The 16,147-nt window shown below is 39.8% G+C and overlaps 1 protein-coding gene across 1 annotated transcript in view; it reads left to right on the plus strand.

Moving 5' to 3' along the window:
• The window catches only part of MROH2B (maestro heat like repeat family member 2B), a 61,823-nt gene continuing 48,274 nt past the window's right edge, over positions 2,599 to 16,147 (plus strand). Inside the window, exons 1-7 of the mRNA XM_005694753.2 lie at positions 2,599 to 2,754; positions 9,921 to 9,944; positions 10,663 to 10,776; positions 12,772 to 12,928; positions 13,065 to 13,105; positions 13,735 to 13,876; positions 14,419 to 14,462. Of these exons, the coding sequence (XP_005694810.2) occupies positions 10,768 to 10,776; positions 12,772 to 12,928; positions 13,065 to 13,105; positions 13,735 to 13,876; positions 14,419 to 14,462 (393 nt within the window). The 5' untranslated portion in view covers positions 2,599 to 2,754; positions 9,921 to 9,944; positions 10,663 to 10,767. The remainder of the gene's footprint in view (positions 2,755 to 9,920; positions 9,945 to 10,662; positions 10,777 to 12,771; positions 12,929 to 13,064; positions 13,106 to 13,734; positions 13,877 to 14,418; positions 14,463 to 16,147) is intronic.

The following is a 16,147-nucleotide window of genomic DNA, read 5'->3' on the forward strand; positions in this document are numbered from 1 at the left end:
GAAAAAAAATTTAATTAAAAACAATTTAGTCTGTGGGAATTTGAATAGAATTTATATCCTACTATTGTGTGAAAATTATTTAAACCTTAATTATGTTGATTGGTGCATGGTGCTTTTCAGATCTACTATATCCTTCTACTTTTCTGTATATTCTATTAATTTTTGAGAGTTTAATATTGAGAAACTCCAATTAAAAATCTTAATTTATTTACTTAAAAAATAATTGTAATATATAGTGGAACTGCATGTAACATTGTTCTGTATTTTCCAAGTCTCCTGTAACTGTGCTATTATCATACTTTCGTAATTTAAAAAATAAAGAAAGAGAACAAGTTTTTAACAAATTTGTCAATATAGTAAAATAAACTGACCATTAGAATGAGATTAAAGAAATAGAAGGGAGGGGCAAACATTGAAATGAGCATAGATATGGATATGGATGTAGATACAGATATAAATATAACTCTTCATCATACAATGAATACCGTGATCTTAGCCCAAATGTTTTTTGAAAAAACCTTGTTTGGTTGAAAGCAGTAAGGAAAGGTTTTTGGAGGTATCTAAACCTCTTCCAGACATCATGGAATGTGAAGTCAAGTGGGCCTTAGAAAGCATCACTATGAACAAAGCTAGTGGAGGTGATGAAATTCCAGTTGAGTTATTTCAAATCCAGAAAGATGATGCTGTGAAAGTGCTACACTCAATATGCCAGAAAATTTGGAAAACTCAGCAGTGGCCACAGGACTGGAAAAGGTCAGTTTTCACTCCAATCCCAAAGAAAGGCAATGCCAAAGAATGCTCAAACTATTGCACAATTGCACTCATCTCACATGCTAGCAAAGTAGTGCTCAAAATTCTCCAAGCCAGGCTTCAGCAATATGTGAGCCATGAACTTCCAGATGTTTAAGCTGGTTTTAGAAAAGGCAGAGGAACCAGAGATCAAATTGCCAACATCCGCTGGATCATCAAGAGAGCAAGAGAGTTCCAGAAAAACATCTATTTCTATTTTATTGACTATGCCAAAGCCTTTGACTGTGTTGATCACAAGAAACTGTGGAAAATTCGGAAAGAGATGGGAATACCAGACCACCTGATCTTCCTCTTGAGAAACCTATATGCAGGTCAGGAAGCAACAGTTAGAACTGGGCATGGAACAACAGACTGGTTCCAAATAGGAAAAGGAGTACGTCGAGGCTGTATATTGTCACCCTGCTTATTTAACTTCTATGCAGAGTACATCATCAGAAATGCTGGGCTGAAAGAAGCACAAGCTGGAATCAAGATTGCCGGGGGAAATATCAATAACCTCAGATATGCAGATGACACCACCCTTATGGCAGAAAGTGAAGAGGAACTAAAAAGCCTCTTGATGAAAGTGAAAGTAGAGAGTGAAAAAGTTGGCTTAAAGCTCAACATTCAGAAAACTAAGATCATGGCATCCGGTCCCATCACTTCATGGGAAATAGGAAAACAGTGGAAACAGTGTCAGACTTTATTTTGGGGGACTCCAAAATCACTGTAGATGGTGACTGCAGCCATGAAATTAAGAGACACTTACTCTTTGGAAGAAAAGTTATGACCAACCTAGATAGCATGTTGAAAAGCAGAGACATTACTTTGCCAACAAAGTTCCGTCTAGTCAAGGCTATGGTTTTTCCAGTGGTCATGTATGGATGTGAGAGTTGGACTCTAAAGAAAGCTGAGCACCGAAGAATTGATGCTTTTGAACTGTGGTGTTGGAGAAGACTCTCGAGAGTCCCCTGGACTGCAAGGAGATCTAACCAGTCCATTCTAAAGGAGATCAGTCCTGGGTGTTCTTTGGAAGGAATGATACTAAAGCTCAAAGTCCAGTACTTTGGACACCTCATGTGAAGAACTGACTCCCTGGGAAAGACTGATGCTGGGAGGGATTGGGTACAGGAAGAGAAGGGGATGACAGAGGATGAGATGGCTGGATGGCATCACTGACTCAATGGACGTGAGTCTGAGTGAACTCTGGGAGTTGGTGATGGACAGGGAGGCCTGGCGTGCTGCGATTCATGGGGTCGCAAACAGTCGGACATGACTGAGCAACTGAACTGACAAAAGCTCTTCCTGGTATACTGCTGCTGCTGTTGCTGCTAAGTCGCTTCAGCCGTGCCCGACTCAGTGTGACCCCCATGGACGGCAGCCCACCAGGCTCCCCCGTCCCTGGGATTCTCCAGGCAAGAACACTGCAGTGGGTTGCCATTTCCTTCTCCAATGCATGAAAGTGAAACGTGAAAGTGAAGTCTCTCAATATTGTCTGACTCTTAGCGACCCCATGGACTATAGCCCACCAGGCTCCTCCATACATGGGACCTTCGAGGCAAGAGTACTATACTGAGAAATGTACAAAAAGCAAAGTGAAATATTTTATTATGTACTTATGTAAAGTATAATAGTTATCATATATATTATAAATATATAGTTATATATTATACTTTAAATAAATATACTAAACTTATACATATGTACAACATACATAATATACACAAATATAACATACTTATAATATGCATAAGTATATTATACTTATGTAAAGTATAATTAAGTATTATACTTTTTCTAAGTATCTGTTTGCTGCCTCTGCAGATTTTGGCCATCATTAAGGCTCACGGCCCCACAGTGAGCTTGCTGCTCCATCGGGAAGACCTCTGTGAATACGCCCTGGGCCAGGTCCCGTGGCTCCTTAACCAGTACAAAGACAAAGAGATTGACTTTGACGTCACTCAGGTGAGAGCCACATCAGAGAAACTGATTCCCACGGTTGTCCAAAGATCATCCTGAAGGATGTTCATTCTCAAGAGGGGTTAAGGAACTCAAACATGTTTTGGGGCAGCTGAATTTACATACCTCCCAGGAAATATGAGGTAGAGAAGCAGTAGGCCTCTGAGATGGCAGAAACTCCAGAAAGGAATTCCTGTTCAAGCTGCTGGGGCACTGAACAAGGTAAGGCAGCCAGAATCACGAAAGAAAACGGGTAACCACTGGAAGGATAGGGGTATGTTCTCCTCACAACACATGATCATGTGCCTTCCACATCCTGGGCTGCCGCTCCGCAGGCAGGCTCCAACTGACCTTGGAGAGCTTTTATTCCAGAGTCTAAGACAGATCCTGACGGCAGCAGTCCTTTACGGTGTCAGCCTCCCGAAGCCCTTGAGGAAGGCCATCTTCATCAGTTTACTCCACCAGGTAAGAAGACCATGCTGTCAAACCTGTTTCATTGTCACCAGTTTTCTGTTTCATGTCTAGCCCCTTAATTTTTTTTCTTCTCATTCAGGTGTGCAGAGTTCCAGAGCCTCCAGAAAAAGAAAATGAAATTGAAGCTTCAAACTGTTTCCTCATTCTAGGTAGGACTCAGCATCCAGTAGGCTTTTAATTAAAGTGTCTCAGAGTGGTGATGACAACAAGGATGAAGTGTGAGCAAACTGCCACTTTCGTCACTTTCACACATACACACCAAACGTTCCTTGGACTCACACTAGTCTGTTTCTTCATACCCTACCTGTTCTGAGGAGTGCAGTAGGTGGGGTGACCAATTATCCTGATCTGCCCAGGACTGAATGATTTCTGGGAAATTAGAACTTTCAGTTTTAAAACCAGAAAAGTCCCAGACATATTTTGGATATAAACTCCTTCCTGGGTATGTGGTTGGCAAATATTTTTCCCATTTCACAGGTTGCCTTTTCATTTTGTTGATGGTTTCCTTTTCTTAGCAGAAGCTTTTTGGCTTTATGGAATCCCATTTGTTTATTTTTGCTTATGTTACCTCTGCTTCTAGAATCAAATGCAAAAAATCATTGCCGAGATCAGCGTCAAGAAGCTTAGTCTCTATATTTTCTTCTAGAAGCTTTATAGTTTCAAGTCTTATTTTCAAGTTTTAAATTTATTTTGATTTAATTTGTGTGCATTTGTATTTTTTGAGGTAACAATCAGATTTCTTTCTTTTCTACATGGCTGTTCAGTTTTCCCAGCACCATTCACTGAAGAGACTAATCTTTCTGTATTGTATATATTCCCGGGTCTTTTGTTGAAAATTAATTGACCATATATGCTTGGGTTTATTTCCAAGCAAACCAGTGTGAGTTGGTAGCCCTAAGGCTAGGAAATACATTTTTTCTTGGTATTTGTGATTATTAGAAACTCTATCAAACTAATGTTACACTTTTTTTCTTCCCTGTCAACTCTTGGTATTTATCCCCTACCATTTTCTCCAGCCTTCACTTTCTTTTTTCTTCTTGCTTTCACATCACAATCCTGCCCATCACTGTGTTAGAATCTACAACCTGACGCAAGTTGCAGAGCAAACACCAGGGTCCCAGGGTCAGGATACAGAACTATGTTCTAGTGTAGTTTCTCAGGGCAAGGGACAAGAACAATCCTATCTCTCCCATACCTGCACCCTCTCCAGAATATGTCATCTCCACTATCTCACTGCATGCCTTTCTAATACAGTCTGCTGCTGCTAAGTCGCTTCAGTCATGTCCAACTCTGTGCAATCCCATAGACGGCAGCCCACCAGGCTCCCCCATCCCTGGGATTCTCCAGGCAAGAAAACTGGAGTGGGTTGCCATTGCCTTCTCCAATGCATGAAAGTGAAAAGTGAAAGTGAGGTCGCTCAGTCGTGTCCGACTCTTTGCGACCCCATGGACTGCAGCCTACCAGGCTCCTCCGTCCGTGGGATTTTCCAGGCAAGAGTACTGGAGTGGGGTGCCATTGCCTTCTCCATCTAGTATGGTCTAGTTCTCTCCTAATCAGCCCCTCTGTTTCTATGCTTTCCAGTTCTCTATGTGCCAGCCTAATTAACTACTTCACTTTATCATTTCCAGCCCACACCTCCCCACTCTATCCAGAGCTTTCTTCAGTTTTCTCTGCTTCCTCCCTACCCCCACCAGCTGCACACCTGGTGAAGCATCACTTTGATCTCTGCCTCCATGTTCACAAGGCTTCCGTCTATGTCTCTGTCCGTGTCTTCTATTCATCTCAAGACACCAGCTATATTGAATTAATACAACTTCATCTTAACTTGATTTCGTCTACAAAGAAGATAATTTCAAAATAAGGTTACATTCACAGGTATTAACAGAAGTGGGCCTAGCTCTCTTAGGGACCAAACTGTTAAATTCTGTATATTAAAGAAGTATGGGCCTAATAAAATCTGATTACCAACCAAAGGGTGACTGACAATTTTCATAGAATGATCGTCTTCCCATTCACAAGAATTTTACCTAAGGTGAAAATGAGTTCTTTTGACTCCAGTATTTCTTATCCCACAGCCCATTCAAACCCTGCAGACCTGATGGATTTTTTTGATGAACAAATGAGAAATAATAATGAAGTCATTCGAATGGGAATCTTGACTTTGTTAAGATCGGCTATCAATGCTGAGGGTAAGAATAGGGATGACACCGGAGTTGTCTTTTGTATTAAGAAGCAGATTGAAACCTGTGCATTGCCTCTAATTTGATCCTGTGTCTTTGGAAAGTTTACAGAACATCATATTCAAGTAAAGTGAAAGTGAAGTCACTCAGTCATGTCCAACTCTTTGCAACCCCATGAACTGTAGCCTACCAGGCTCCTCCCTCCATGGGATTCTCCAGGCAAGAGTACTGGAGTGGGTTGCCATTTCCTTCTTCAGGGTATCTTCCTGACCCAGGGATTGAACCCAGGTCTCCTGCATTCCAGGCAGATGCTTTAACCTCTGAGCCACCAGGGAAGCCCATATTCAAGTAAAGCTAGGTTTTCTTAGTTGTCTATAATCAATCTACTACTTTTAAATAGGCATTTCCAGTTACCTCTGTTCTTTCATGATATTTGTGGATGCAGTCAGTAAAGGAATAGAATATTTGAGAATTGAATCTGGAATTGAAAAGAGGTATTGGTTAAGTGGCCCAATAAACTGAGGGTAGGTATAAGAATGCACAGTGTTCTATAAATTTGTACTTTTAGAAAAGAGAACTTAATAAATTTTCATTTTTCATTAATTCCAAAAACTGTTTATTTTTGCAATTTCAGAATGCATCTTACAATTGATAGCATCTTTAATTATCATTAGCCACTATAGTTTTTCACTCTTGGTGCAATATAAACTAATGATGCCTCATAAAACTAATACGTTAGATTCAATAAAATATGATCATTCATTTTTGTACAATGAAATAATTTTTTTTAATTCAGTTTGCCCTGTGATTTACTGAAGAATTGGCAGAAAAAACCTGAGGTGGTCTCCAAAATTTAAGGCTAATCCATTAGGTATGATGTATTGACTGCACTTAAGAATCTAACAATTTAAACAAGATTAAACAAAGTGTAACAGAGAACCAAAAAAATAGTCAACATCTATAAAGAGTTGAAAAAGGAGAAGGTAGGAAGGAAGTGAACAACATAAAATGTTAAGGACAAGAGGCTTTGCAATTATGTGACATAACTCTAATCGGTTTTCAACAATTCCAGAACATACTGTACTCCTACTGAAGCAGGCCTATCAATTTCTCTCTCTGTCTTTCAGAGCCCAAGTTGAGGGATCATATCACTTCAATTGAAAAAGCAGTCAAAGTCGTCATGGGTGACCTCAGTATTAAAGTAAGAGAATTAATGGGGACTTTTATTTGGATAATGATAGCTTTAGGAGTAAATGAAATGGTTTTGACTCTTTAAGGATGTGCTTATGAGACTGATTTATAAAGAGCTCAGTGATCAACTCTACTTTTAAAAGAACTCCATCTTTCCTTAATAAGATAAACTCTATCAAAATAAAGTTCTGAAGCACATTCAGTTCAAGGGCTTCTTAGTAGGAAAAGAAAAAAAAAAAAAAAGATTTTGGCCTAGAGCATGATTCTGCTATGCCAGTTAAATAGTTTAAAACTTAATTGTTAATTATAAAGATGATACTTCTTCCTCCAAAAATAATAACCCTTGAACCCTATTTTGTGCAGAGATATCCTATTTTCCAGTCAGGGATCACCTATAGAAAGTCTTACATGCACAATAGATTTCTCAATATCTCCTGATTATCTGATTAAAATATTCTGTGTTGGAAAAGACATAGAACTTTTATGGGAGAAATTTTTAAAATTAGCAATTATAGTATTATTTTGTATGAAAATCATATTTTATTTGGATCAAAGCCCTACACAGAAGCCAATGAAGAGGAGAAAATTCCCCCAAGAGGCTTTGGTCACCAATAACTATGGTTAAAATAATCAAACCTATGGCATCCGGTCCCATCACTTCATGGGAAATAGATGGGGAAACAGTGGAAACAGTGTCAGACTTTATTTTGGGGGGCTCCAAAATCACTGCAGATGGTGATTGCAGCCATGAAATTAAAAGACACTTACTCCTTGGAAGAAAAGTTATGACCAACCTAGATAGCATATTCAAGAGCACAGACATTACTTTGCCAACTAAGGTCCATCTAGTCAAGGCTATGGTTTTTCCAGTGGTCATGTATGGCTGTGAGAGTTGGACTGTGAAAAGGCTGAGTGCCAAAGAATTGATGCTTTTGAACTGTGGTGTTGGAGAAGACTCTTGAGAGTCTTCTAAAGTCCATTCTGAAGGAGATCAGCCCTGGGATTTCTTTGGAAGGAATCATGCTAAAGCTGAAACTCCAGTACTTTGGCCACCTCATGCGAAGAGTTGACTCATTGGAAAAGACTCTGATGCTGGGAGGGATTGGGAGCAGGAGGAGAAGGGGACGACAGAGGATGAGATGGCTGGATGGCATCACTGACTCGATGGACATGAGTTTGAGTGAACTCTGGGAGTTGGTGATGGACAGGGAGGCCTGGCGTGCTGCAATTCATGGGGTCGCAAAGATTCGGGCACGACTGAGTGACTGAACTGAACTGAACTGATGCAATAAATAATAATAGAGTGATTATATATAAAAACTTGATCCAGTAATTGAGCAAACCAACTGAAGCATTGCTAGGATTTCGGGTAGAATAAAAGAGGACAGAAATTTCCAAGAAAGCACTCACTCCTTGGGCAAATATAGAGTTTACCTCTTTCTCCTCAGTTAGGGAGATTACAGAGTCCGTGTGTGCAACCTTGCGATCCTGCTTCCCTGTGAAAAATTATTTTCTTCCTACCCTCCATTAAAAAACCCATTCACTAAGGAATTAGATCTGAGGTTTCTATCTTCCAGGGAAGTAATCCAATAAGTGAATTGAAGCCAAATTATTAAAAAATTTGTGACACAGGTTCATAACCATTTATTCAAATCCATAAAGCAAGACACATTTCAGAGTTTACCATTTTTCAGATTTGAAAAAAGTGTTACTGTGATAGTAGCCCACAATCAAACCTATTAAGATTTCTTCAAGAAAATGTATGCATATTCACACACACTACATAGAATGGGTTAAGATGTTGGATGACATCACCAACTCAATGGACATGAGTTTGAGCAAGCTCCAGGAGATGGCGAAGGACAAGGAAGCCTGGCATGCTAGAATCCATAGGCTCACAAAGAGTCGGACATGACTGAGTGACTGAATAACAACAAATATCTTTAAAACAGCTCAGCTTGAGTTTCTCCACCAAGTTGGAACCAAATTTATGAAAAAAAATTCCAGTTTTCAGTGTCATTTAGAGTTTGAGTTTGTGGATAAGGAATTGTGGAACTTTATTTCAATGTGCCATCTTTCACTGAGGATTTTTTAAGTGAGGCAGTGTTTTTAGCTTTTTCATAGGGTAAAACAGAAAAGGAAAAGGCTTCATTTTGGTGGGGGGCAGGCCTCCAAAATCACTGCAGATGGTGATTGCAGCCATGAAATTAAAAGATGTTTGCTCCTTGGAAGAAAAGCTATGACCAACCTAGACAGCATATTAAAAAGAAGAGACATTATTTTGCCGACAAAGGTCCATCTAGTCAAAGCTATGGTTTTTCCAGCAGTCACGTATGCATGTGAGAGATGGACTATAAAGAAGGCTGAAAGTCAAAGAACTGATGCTTTTCAACTGTGGTGCTGGAAAAGACTCTTGAGAGTGCCTTGGACTGCAAGATCAAACCCATCAATCCTAGAGGAAATCAGTCCTGAATATTCATTGGAAGAACTGATGCTGAAACTCCAATACTTTGGCCACTTGATGCGAAGAACTGACTTCTTGGAAAAGACCCTGATGCTGGGAAAGATTGAAGGCAGGAGGAGAAGGGGATGACAGAGAATGAGATGGTTGGATGACATCCCCAACTCAATGGACATGAGTTTGAGTAAGCTCTGGGAGTAGGTGATGGACAGGGAAGTGCTGCAGTCCATGGAGTTGCAAAGATTAAGACACAACTGAGTGACTGAACTGAACTGAACTGAGTGTTTTAGCCAGGATATGTCATGGGAACTAGAAAGAAAGAGTTTGGTTAAAGAGAGCTTTGCTAGTGACACTTAAATCATAACCTTATAGATTACTTCCTGCTCCAACAGGGGTTAATTGTTGTTTTTTAGTTGGTCAAGTCATGTCTGACTCTTTTGCAACCCCAGGAACTGTAGCCCACGAGGTTCCTCCATCCATGGCATTTCCAAGGCAAGAATACTGGAATGAGTTGCCATTTCCTTCTCCAGGGGATCTTCCTGACCCAAGGATCAAACCTGGGGTCTGCTGGTTGGCAAGCAGATTCTTTACCATTGAGCCACCTGAGAAGCCCCATCTATTACAGTAATATCATTCAATTTATAGGGTTTTTTTTTTTTTTGAAAGATTCCCTCTGAACGACCCATAAATGTTACAGAATAGGAGTATCTAAATTTCCATTCTGCCCAAAGAAGTTAAATATTCTGAATGCATTTTCCCTACTCTAGGTGAGGAACTCCACTCTCCTCCTCATCCAAACCATGTGTGAAAAATGCTACATTGAAGCCCGGGAAGGCTGGCCACTGATTGACTACATCTTCACCCAGTTTTCAGTGTCCAACAAGAATCTGGTACGAAGAGGGTGCCATCCTGAGTGCTGCTCTGCAAAAAGTGCAGTTGACTCAACTAGATTTTTTAAAATATCTGCAGTTCAATTTAGTATCTGAAGTCATATTTAAGCTTTATCACTTTTATTAATAAATTTTTCAGCATCTAGTGTTCTCAGTTCCCTTCCACTGATACCATTTCTAACTTATCATAAATGCAAGGTAGGTTAAATCACAGTTTTCCCTAGAGAGGAGGCAACCTGGCCTCCAAGGCTGGGGGCTGGTTTGCAGAGAGGCAGAGAAAGTGAATTGTTTCTAGAAAACAGGAAACATCCATCCTTTTTACATTGGTTCCTTTGGATGAAGAGCCTGAAACACATGTCTAAGATCTCAGTGATCTTACAACCTCCCTGCAAGTGAAATTGCAGTCCACTCCATAGGAAGTAGTGGAAATTTTTGTCCCAGAGAGAAATGGGGAAAGGCCTGAGTGAGAAAGGGGGTAAATGAAGTTCACAATGTTTGTTTTTCTATGAAAAAAGCCAGAGGCGTTTTTGTCTCCCCATTCCTCCAAAGAGCACTTAAAAGCAGGGATTGGATACTGGAGACCAAGGTCTCTGGCTTCCTCAAGCCCTTTAAGCTGAGTGACTTTATCCTCCACCCCAGAGACTAAGAACACACCCAAGCTCAGAGGAGACCAACAACAGGGATTATTAACAAGTCACCTGCTTCATCTTTCTTAAAGGAGAAACCAATAAAACCTAACTCCCAGGAGACTGAAAAGGGAGAGACATCTATCCGAGAAATAAGCCTGGAGGTCTTAAAAACCCTGGACCCACTGGTCATTGGAATGCCTCAGGTAAGGAGCCTTCTGCCACCACTCATAGTCCCTTTGATCACCTTTCTAAAGCTTTGTCCATTTAGGAATAAAGAAGTTGGTACTTCATCTGTCATCAGCTTTTTGATGCTCTGGCCAGAGAAATTATATGAGAATATTCAAGGCCAGCACATAATGGTTTCTCAAAAACAGGTGTTAAATCAGCTACATACTCTTTTATATCTGGAGGCAAATGGCAGTTTTTAAGCATCTTAATATATTGTTTCTCTTCTTCCCCCAATGTATTTAGACATATTGTCAAGTAGTAGTGCAGTGTATACTAAACTTACCCCCATTTACCCAGGAATGTGTTAAAAGCACACATTCTCAGACCTCACTTGAGGTCTAAAATAACCTGAACCTCAGGAACTTTGGGATCTGCGTTTTGCTTAAGAAAAACAACCTGGGAAAGGATTTAAAGAACAGAAATACATGGCAGAGCCAGAAAACAATCTATAGACCAATTTAAGTGAATCAGAGACTTTATCTAGGATGGTATTTTAAGATGTGATTGTAGATTACCTGCAATATTTATTTAAAATGCAGATTTCCAGGTCACATGGCAGACCTAAATGAGTCAGCATATCTGGGCATGGGGCTCATGAGTCAGCATGCAAATAAGTTCCAACATTTCTGATGCATATTAAAGTTTGGGGAATTTCTGATCTGCAGTGGCATCCCACTCCAGTACTCTTGCCTGGACAATCCTATGGAAGGAGGAGCCTGGTGGCCTGCAGTCCATGGGGTCGCTAAGAGTCGGACACGACTGAGCGACTTCACTTTCACTTTTCACTTTCATGCATTGGAGAAGGAAATGGCAACCCACTCCAGTGTTCTTGCCTGGAGAATCCCAGGGACGGAGGAGCCTGGTGGGCTGCCGTCTATGGGGTCGCACAGAGTCAGACACGACTGAAGCGACTTAGCAGTAGCAGTAAATGATGAAAAAGTAGTCTAGAGCCAGAATCATAAAGAGTCTGAAATGCTAAATTCCTAACTTGTCCTTGATAAACCATTGGAAATTTTAAGCAAGGGCTAAACATTTGCTAACTATAGGAAATCGGTGAATTGACATGAGTAGTCTAAGCACAGAGATTGAGATGAATTTCATAGGGACTGGATATGGGTCATAAAAGTAGGAAGAGAAATATGGAAGGGCATGAGAAATCTTATAATGAAAACAAGGTCCAGGCTTGGTCATTCAGTGGGGTTTCCCAGGTGGCGGTAAAGAACTCACCTGCCAATGCAAGAGATACAAGAGACTTGGATTCGATCCCTGGGTCAGGAAGATCCCTTGGAGGAGGGCATGGCAACCACTCCAGTATTCTTGCCAGGAGAATCCCATGGACAGAGGACCCTGGCAGGCTACAGTCCATGGAGTCAAAAACAGTCAGACATGACTGAAGCAACTCAGCATGTTGGTGATTAAATATAGATGGCAAAACAAAAGGCAGGGTCCAAGCTGATACCTAGGTTTCCATTAGGACATGAACCGTATTCAAGTTTTCTGAGGGATGTGAAACACACAGACTACAGAAGTTAGCACCTGGAGCACAGACAGCAACACAGTCCGTTCGCTATCCATTCCCAATCATTCTCACTTTGGAGAGTTCCACTCCAGCCTTGGAGTTTGGAGAAATATACGGGGCATTTTTGGTTGTCATATTGACAAGGGGCTTAATGGCACTTGGTGAGTGGAGCCTGGCGCTTCCTGCAGTGACTGACAGTGAAGAGTTGTCCTGTCCCAGATTCCAGCAGCAACCCATGGAGAAACACTGACACTCATGGCAAGTGGCACCTGAAAAAGAATGTGCTCACCAGAGACTGGGTTTCATGATTTCATTTTGATTTGGCCCAAAGAGCAAAATAAGAGCAAGTGAGAGGAAGTTTTCTAAACTAGAGGGAAACACACAGTGAGGACCAGAGAGGAATCATGGAAAAAAACAAGCAGCACTCGCACCTTGCCTTTGTTTTCTGCAGGTGCTATGGCCCAGAATCCTGACTTTCGTGGTACCTGCGGAATATACAGGAACGCTGGAATACCTGTTTAATATCATCAGGATTCTGTTTATGGCAGAGGAAAGAAAGAAGAATAATGCCAAAGAATCAACAGCACTTGTCATCTCTACAGGAGCTGGTTTGTACAAAGCAAAATATTTCTCTTATGAGAGACTCGTTTCCTGAAGGGCTACAGGGCTTCGCTCGTACACCCAACCCCAGTTTGAATTTTTCTAGCCCCAATAACAGTAATGAAAATTGCTTTCTCTTTCTAGTGAAACTTCCTTCACCACAACAGCTACTGGCCAGACTTCTGGTGAGTGAGTTATGAAAAACCAAGGTGGGATCAATTTAAACCAATGAAGATATTTCCAGTTCCAAATAAATGATAGTAAAAGCGACAAAGATACTCCAAACCCAAAGAAACACTAAAAGGGCATAAGAAATGTTCTGCTATATTAATGACACTCATGAAAATTTACTCCTGGCAAGATTATCTCCTAACTCTGAAATGTTTGTTAAAACTTCATTTATGATTTTTAAATAAGCATAAACTGAACCTGATCCATAAGAACGATTCAAACAAATTGCATATCTGTTGTTTAGATTTCTTTCTCTCCTTTTGGCTGCATATGTGTCAATTACTCCAGTTGTATCTCCACGTGCCCTTATTTAATTCACAGATATATCTGTTAGTACATTTCATTTATTTTCAGTTGATGCCTTCCATATACTTTTTCACTTTTATCTGCAGAAAAAAATTGGACAGATGGATGTCTAAGTGTTAGCTTTGCTCTAGAATAAGTAAGGATAGTCTGTGATGGTCTGTTAAGAGATTATCTAATGAAGGATTCTAGGGAATCCAGAGCAATGATTAAAAGGAAAATGTTGGTGAGCCTTTTAAATACCCCTGAGTTGATCATTAATTTTTCTTCCATCCTCCAGGTAATATCTATGCTCGCTAGTGTGGGGAAATTGTGTGGGGCTGGTGCAATAGGACTTTTGAAGATACTGCCTGAGATAATTCACCCAAATTTAGTAGAGCTGTGGAAAACACGCATACCTGAACTCCTACAGCCTTTGGAAGGTACAAGTGCATGGGATCAGGTCTTATTCAAGGAGGCAAGAGCACGAAGAACAAGGCACCTCTTCTGTGTCTTAAGCCATGAGTGTTCATTTTAGACAATAAAAATAGTGAACTTGATATGCAAGGTGGACAGCTCTGTTTTGTCCTAGACTCCTCAGGTTCCATTTCTCTACCAGATACTTATACTGTAAGAAGGCCAGGTGGGTTACATACTTAGCAAGAACTTTTACTTGTGATCTGGTCTTTTTCTTGTATTTAGAGAAGTTTTCTTTTGGTATTATTCTAAAATGTTACTATTCATCTATGCTAGAATATTAAAATACTATCATTCAGTAAGTACTGTTGAAATTGGCAAAAAGCCTGGATTTTTATCATGAACTAGCAATTTAAGATTGCTAACATAGTAATTTTAATCGGAAATAACCATCCTGTGTAGGGAGAAAACTGAAAATGGAACATTAGCATCCAGAGGGAACCTGGCAAGGGAGAAGTACATCTTAAATTTTTTTTTATCCCCTTATTGCATCAATTTCTGTTTCTAGGAAAGAACACTAGTATCGTGCTGTGGGAGACCATGCTGCTTCAGGTAAAGATGGCTCCCAGACCAACTGTTGATGATGGGGTGATGAAACCATCTGAAATTACTCACCTTGACCAGAAAGAATTCGATTCCCAAGGGCAGGAAACAGCATTTCCTTTTCTTGAGAAAATTGTTAGACTATTAAATGTGATCGTGTCAACATTGTGCTCTTTAAATTACCATAATTTGAACAACAGTCTTTAGTCTTCAATTTGGTTCAGAATCTAGGACAGTTTTGAAGATTTCACTTACTAATATTTTTCTCCCTCTTTCTTAAATCTTATCTCATTTTTAAGTTTTCTCCTCTTCTTGCAATTGCATTCTTTCACCATTCATATAGAGAAACAGAAATCAACATAATTTCCACTTCTTTGCTCCTAAATACAACTCCATTTCCTCCTATATCTGCCTCTCATTATCTTTTTCCTGATGTCTAAACACTAAAAGACCACATTGCATCCGTTCTCCAGAAAAGAATCTTACTCTCATCCATAACTTTTTGGACTTTGACAGCCAACAGTGCCATAATGTCAAATCCCCAAAACTGTAAGATAGGACTTGGACATTAGAATTACAAACAGCACATTGGTTTTAGGAGTCCACAGAAGATCAAGGAGCCCACAGCCAGGAAGCTTTTAATCCAACAGAGTTTCAGTGCATAAACCACCTATATAGAAATTAACTATTCCTTTTTTTAATTGAATTTATTGATTTGCTGCTGTACAGCAAAGTGATTCTGTTATACGTACCTATATACATGCATATATATTCTTTATTAATATTCTTTTCCATTATGGTTAATCATAGGATGCTGAATATAGTTCTATACTACACAGTAGGACCTTGTTGTTTATCCATTCTATATATAAAAGCTTACATTTGCTAATCCCAACCTCCCACTCCATCCTTTTCCTCTCCCTGTCCCCCTGGGCAACCACCAGTCTGGTCTCCATATCCAAGAGTCTGTTTCTATTTCATAAATAGTCTCACTTGTGTCATAGTTTAGATTTCATGTATAAGTGATACCATATGATACTTGTCTTTTTCTGATTTAAGTCACTTAGTAGGATAATCTCTACTCACATCCATCTTGCTGTAAATGGCATTGGTTTGTTCTTTTATACGGCTGAGTAGTATTTCATTGTGCATATGTACCACACCTTCTTTATCCTTTCATGTATTTATGGACACTTAGATTGCTTCTGTGTCTTGGCTATTGTGAATAGTGCTGCTATGAACATAGAGCTGATGTGTCTTTTGGCATTACAGTTTTGTTCAGGAGCAGGCTTGCTGTATCATAAAGCAATCCTATTTTTTATTTTCTGAGGACCCTCCATACTGATTTCCACAGGGGCTGTACCAACTTACATTCTCACCAAGAGTGTAAGAAGGTTCCCTTTTCTCCACACCCTCCCTAGCATTTGTTATTTGTAGACTTTTTAAAGATGGCTCTTCTAATCAGTGTGAGGTAGTACCTCACTGTAGTTTGTTTTTGTTTGGGGGCAGTTTTGAGGGGGTGTATTTATTACTATTTATTACAGAAAAGATGTATTTTTTAAAGTAAGCTAAGGGTATTTTTAATGATTTTAAAATTTATATTTTAAAAAGTACCTATCAAATAACTTTTTAGGATTTTGATTATAATATTTGCTAGATATTTTTAGTATTTTAGTTTTATTGGAGTACAGCTG

The sequence above is a fragment of the Capra hircus genome, chromosome 20 (genome assembly GCF_001704415.2).
Source record: "Capra hircus breed San Clemente chromosome 20, ASM170441v1, whole genome shotgun sequence".
Classification (NCBI taxonomy): domain Eukaryota; kingdom Metazoa; phylum Chordata; class Mammalia; order Artiodactyla; family Bovidae; genus Capra; species Capra hircus.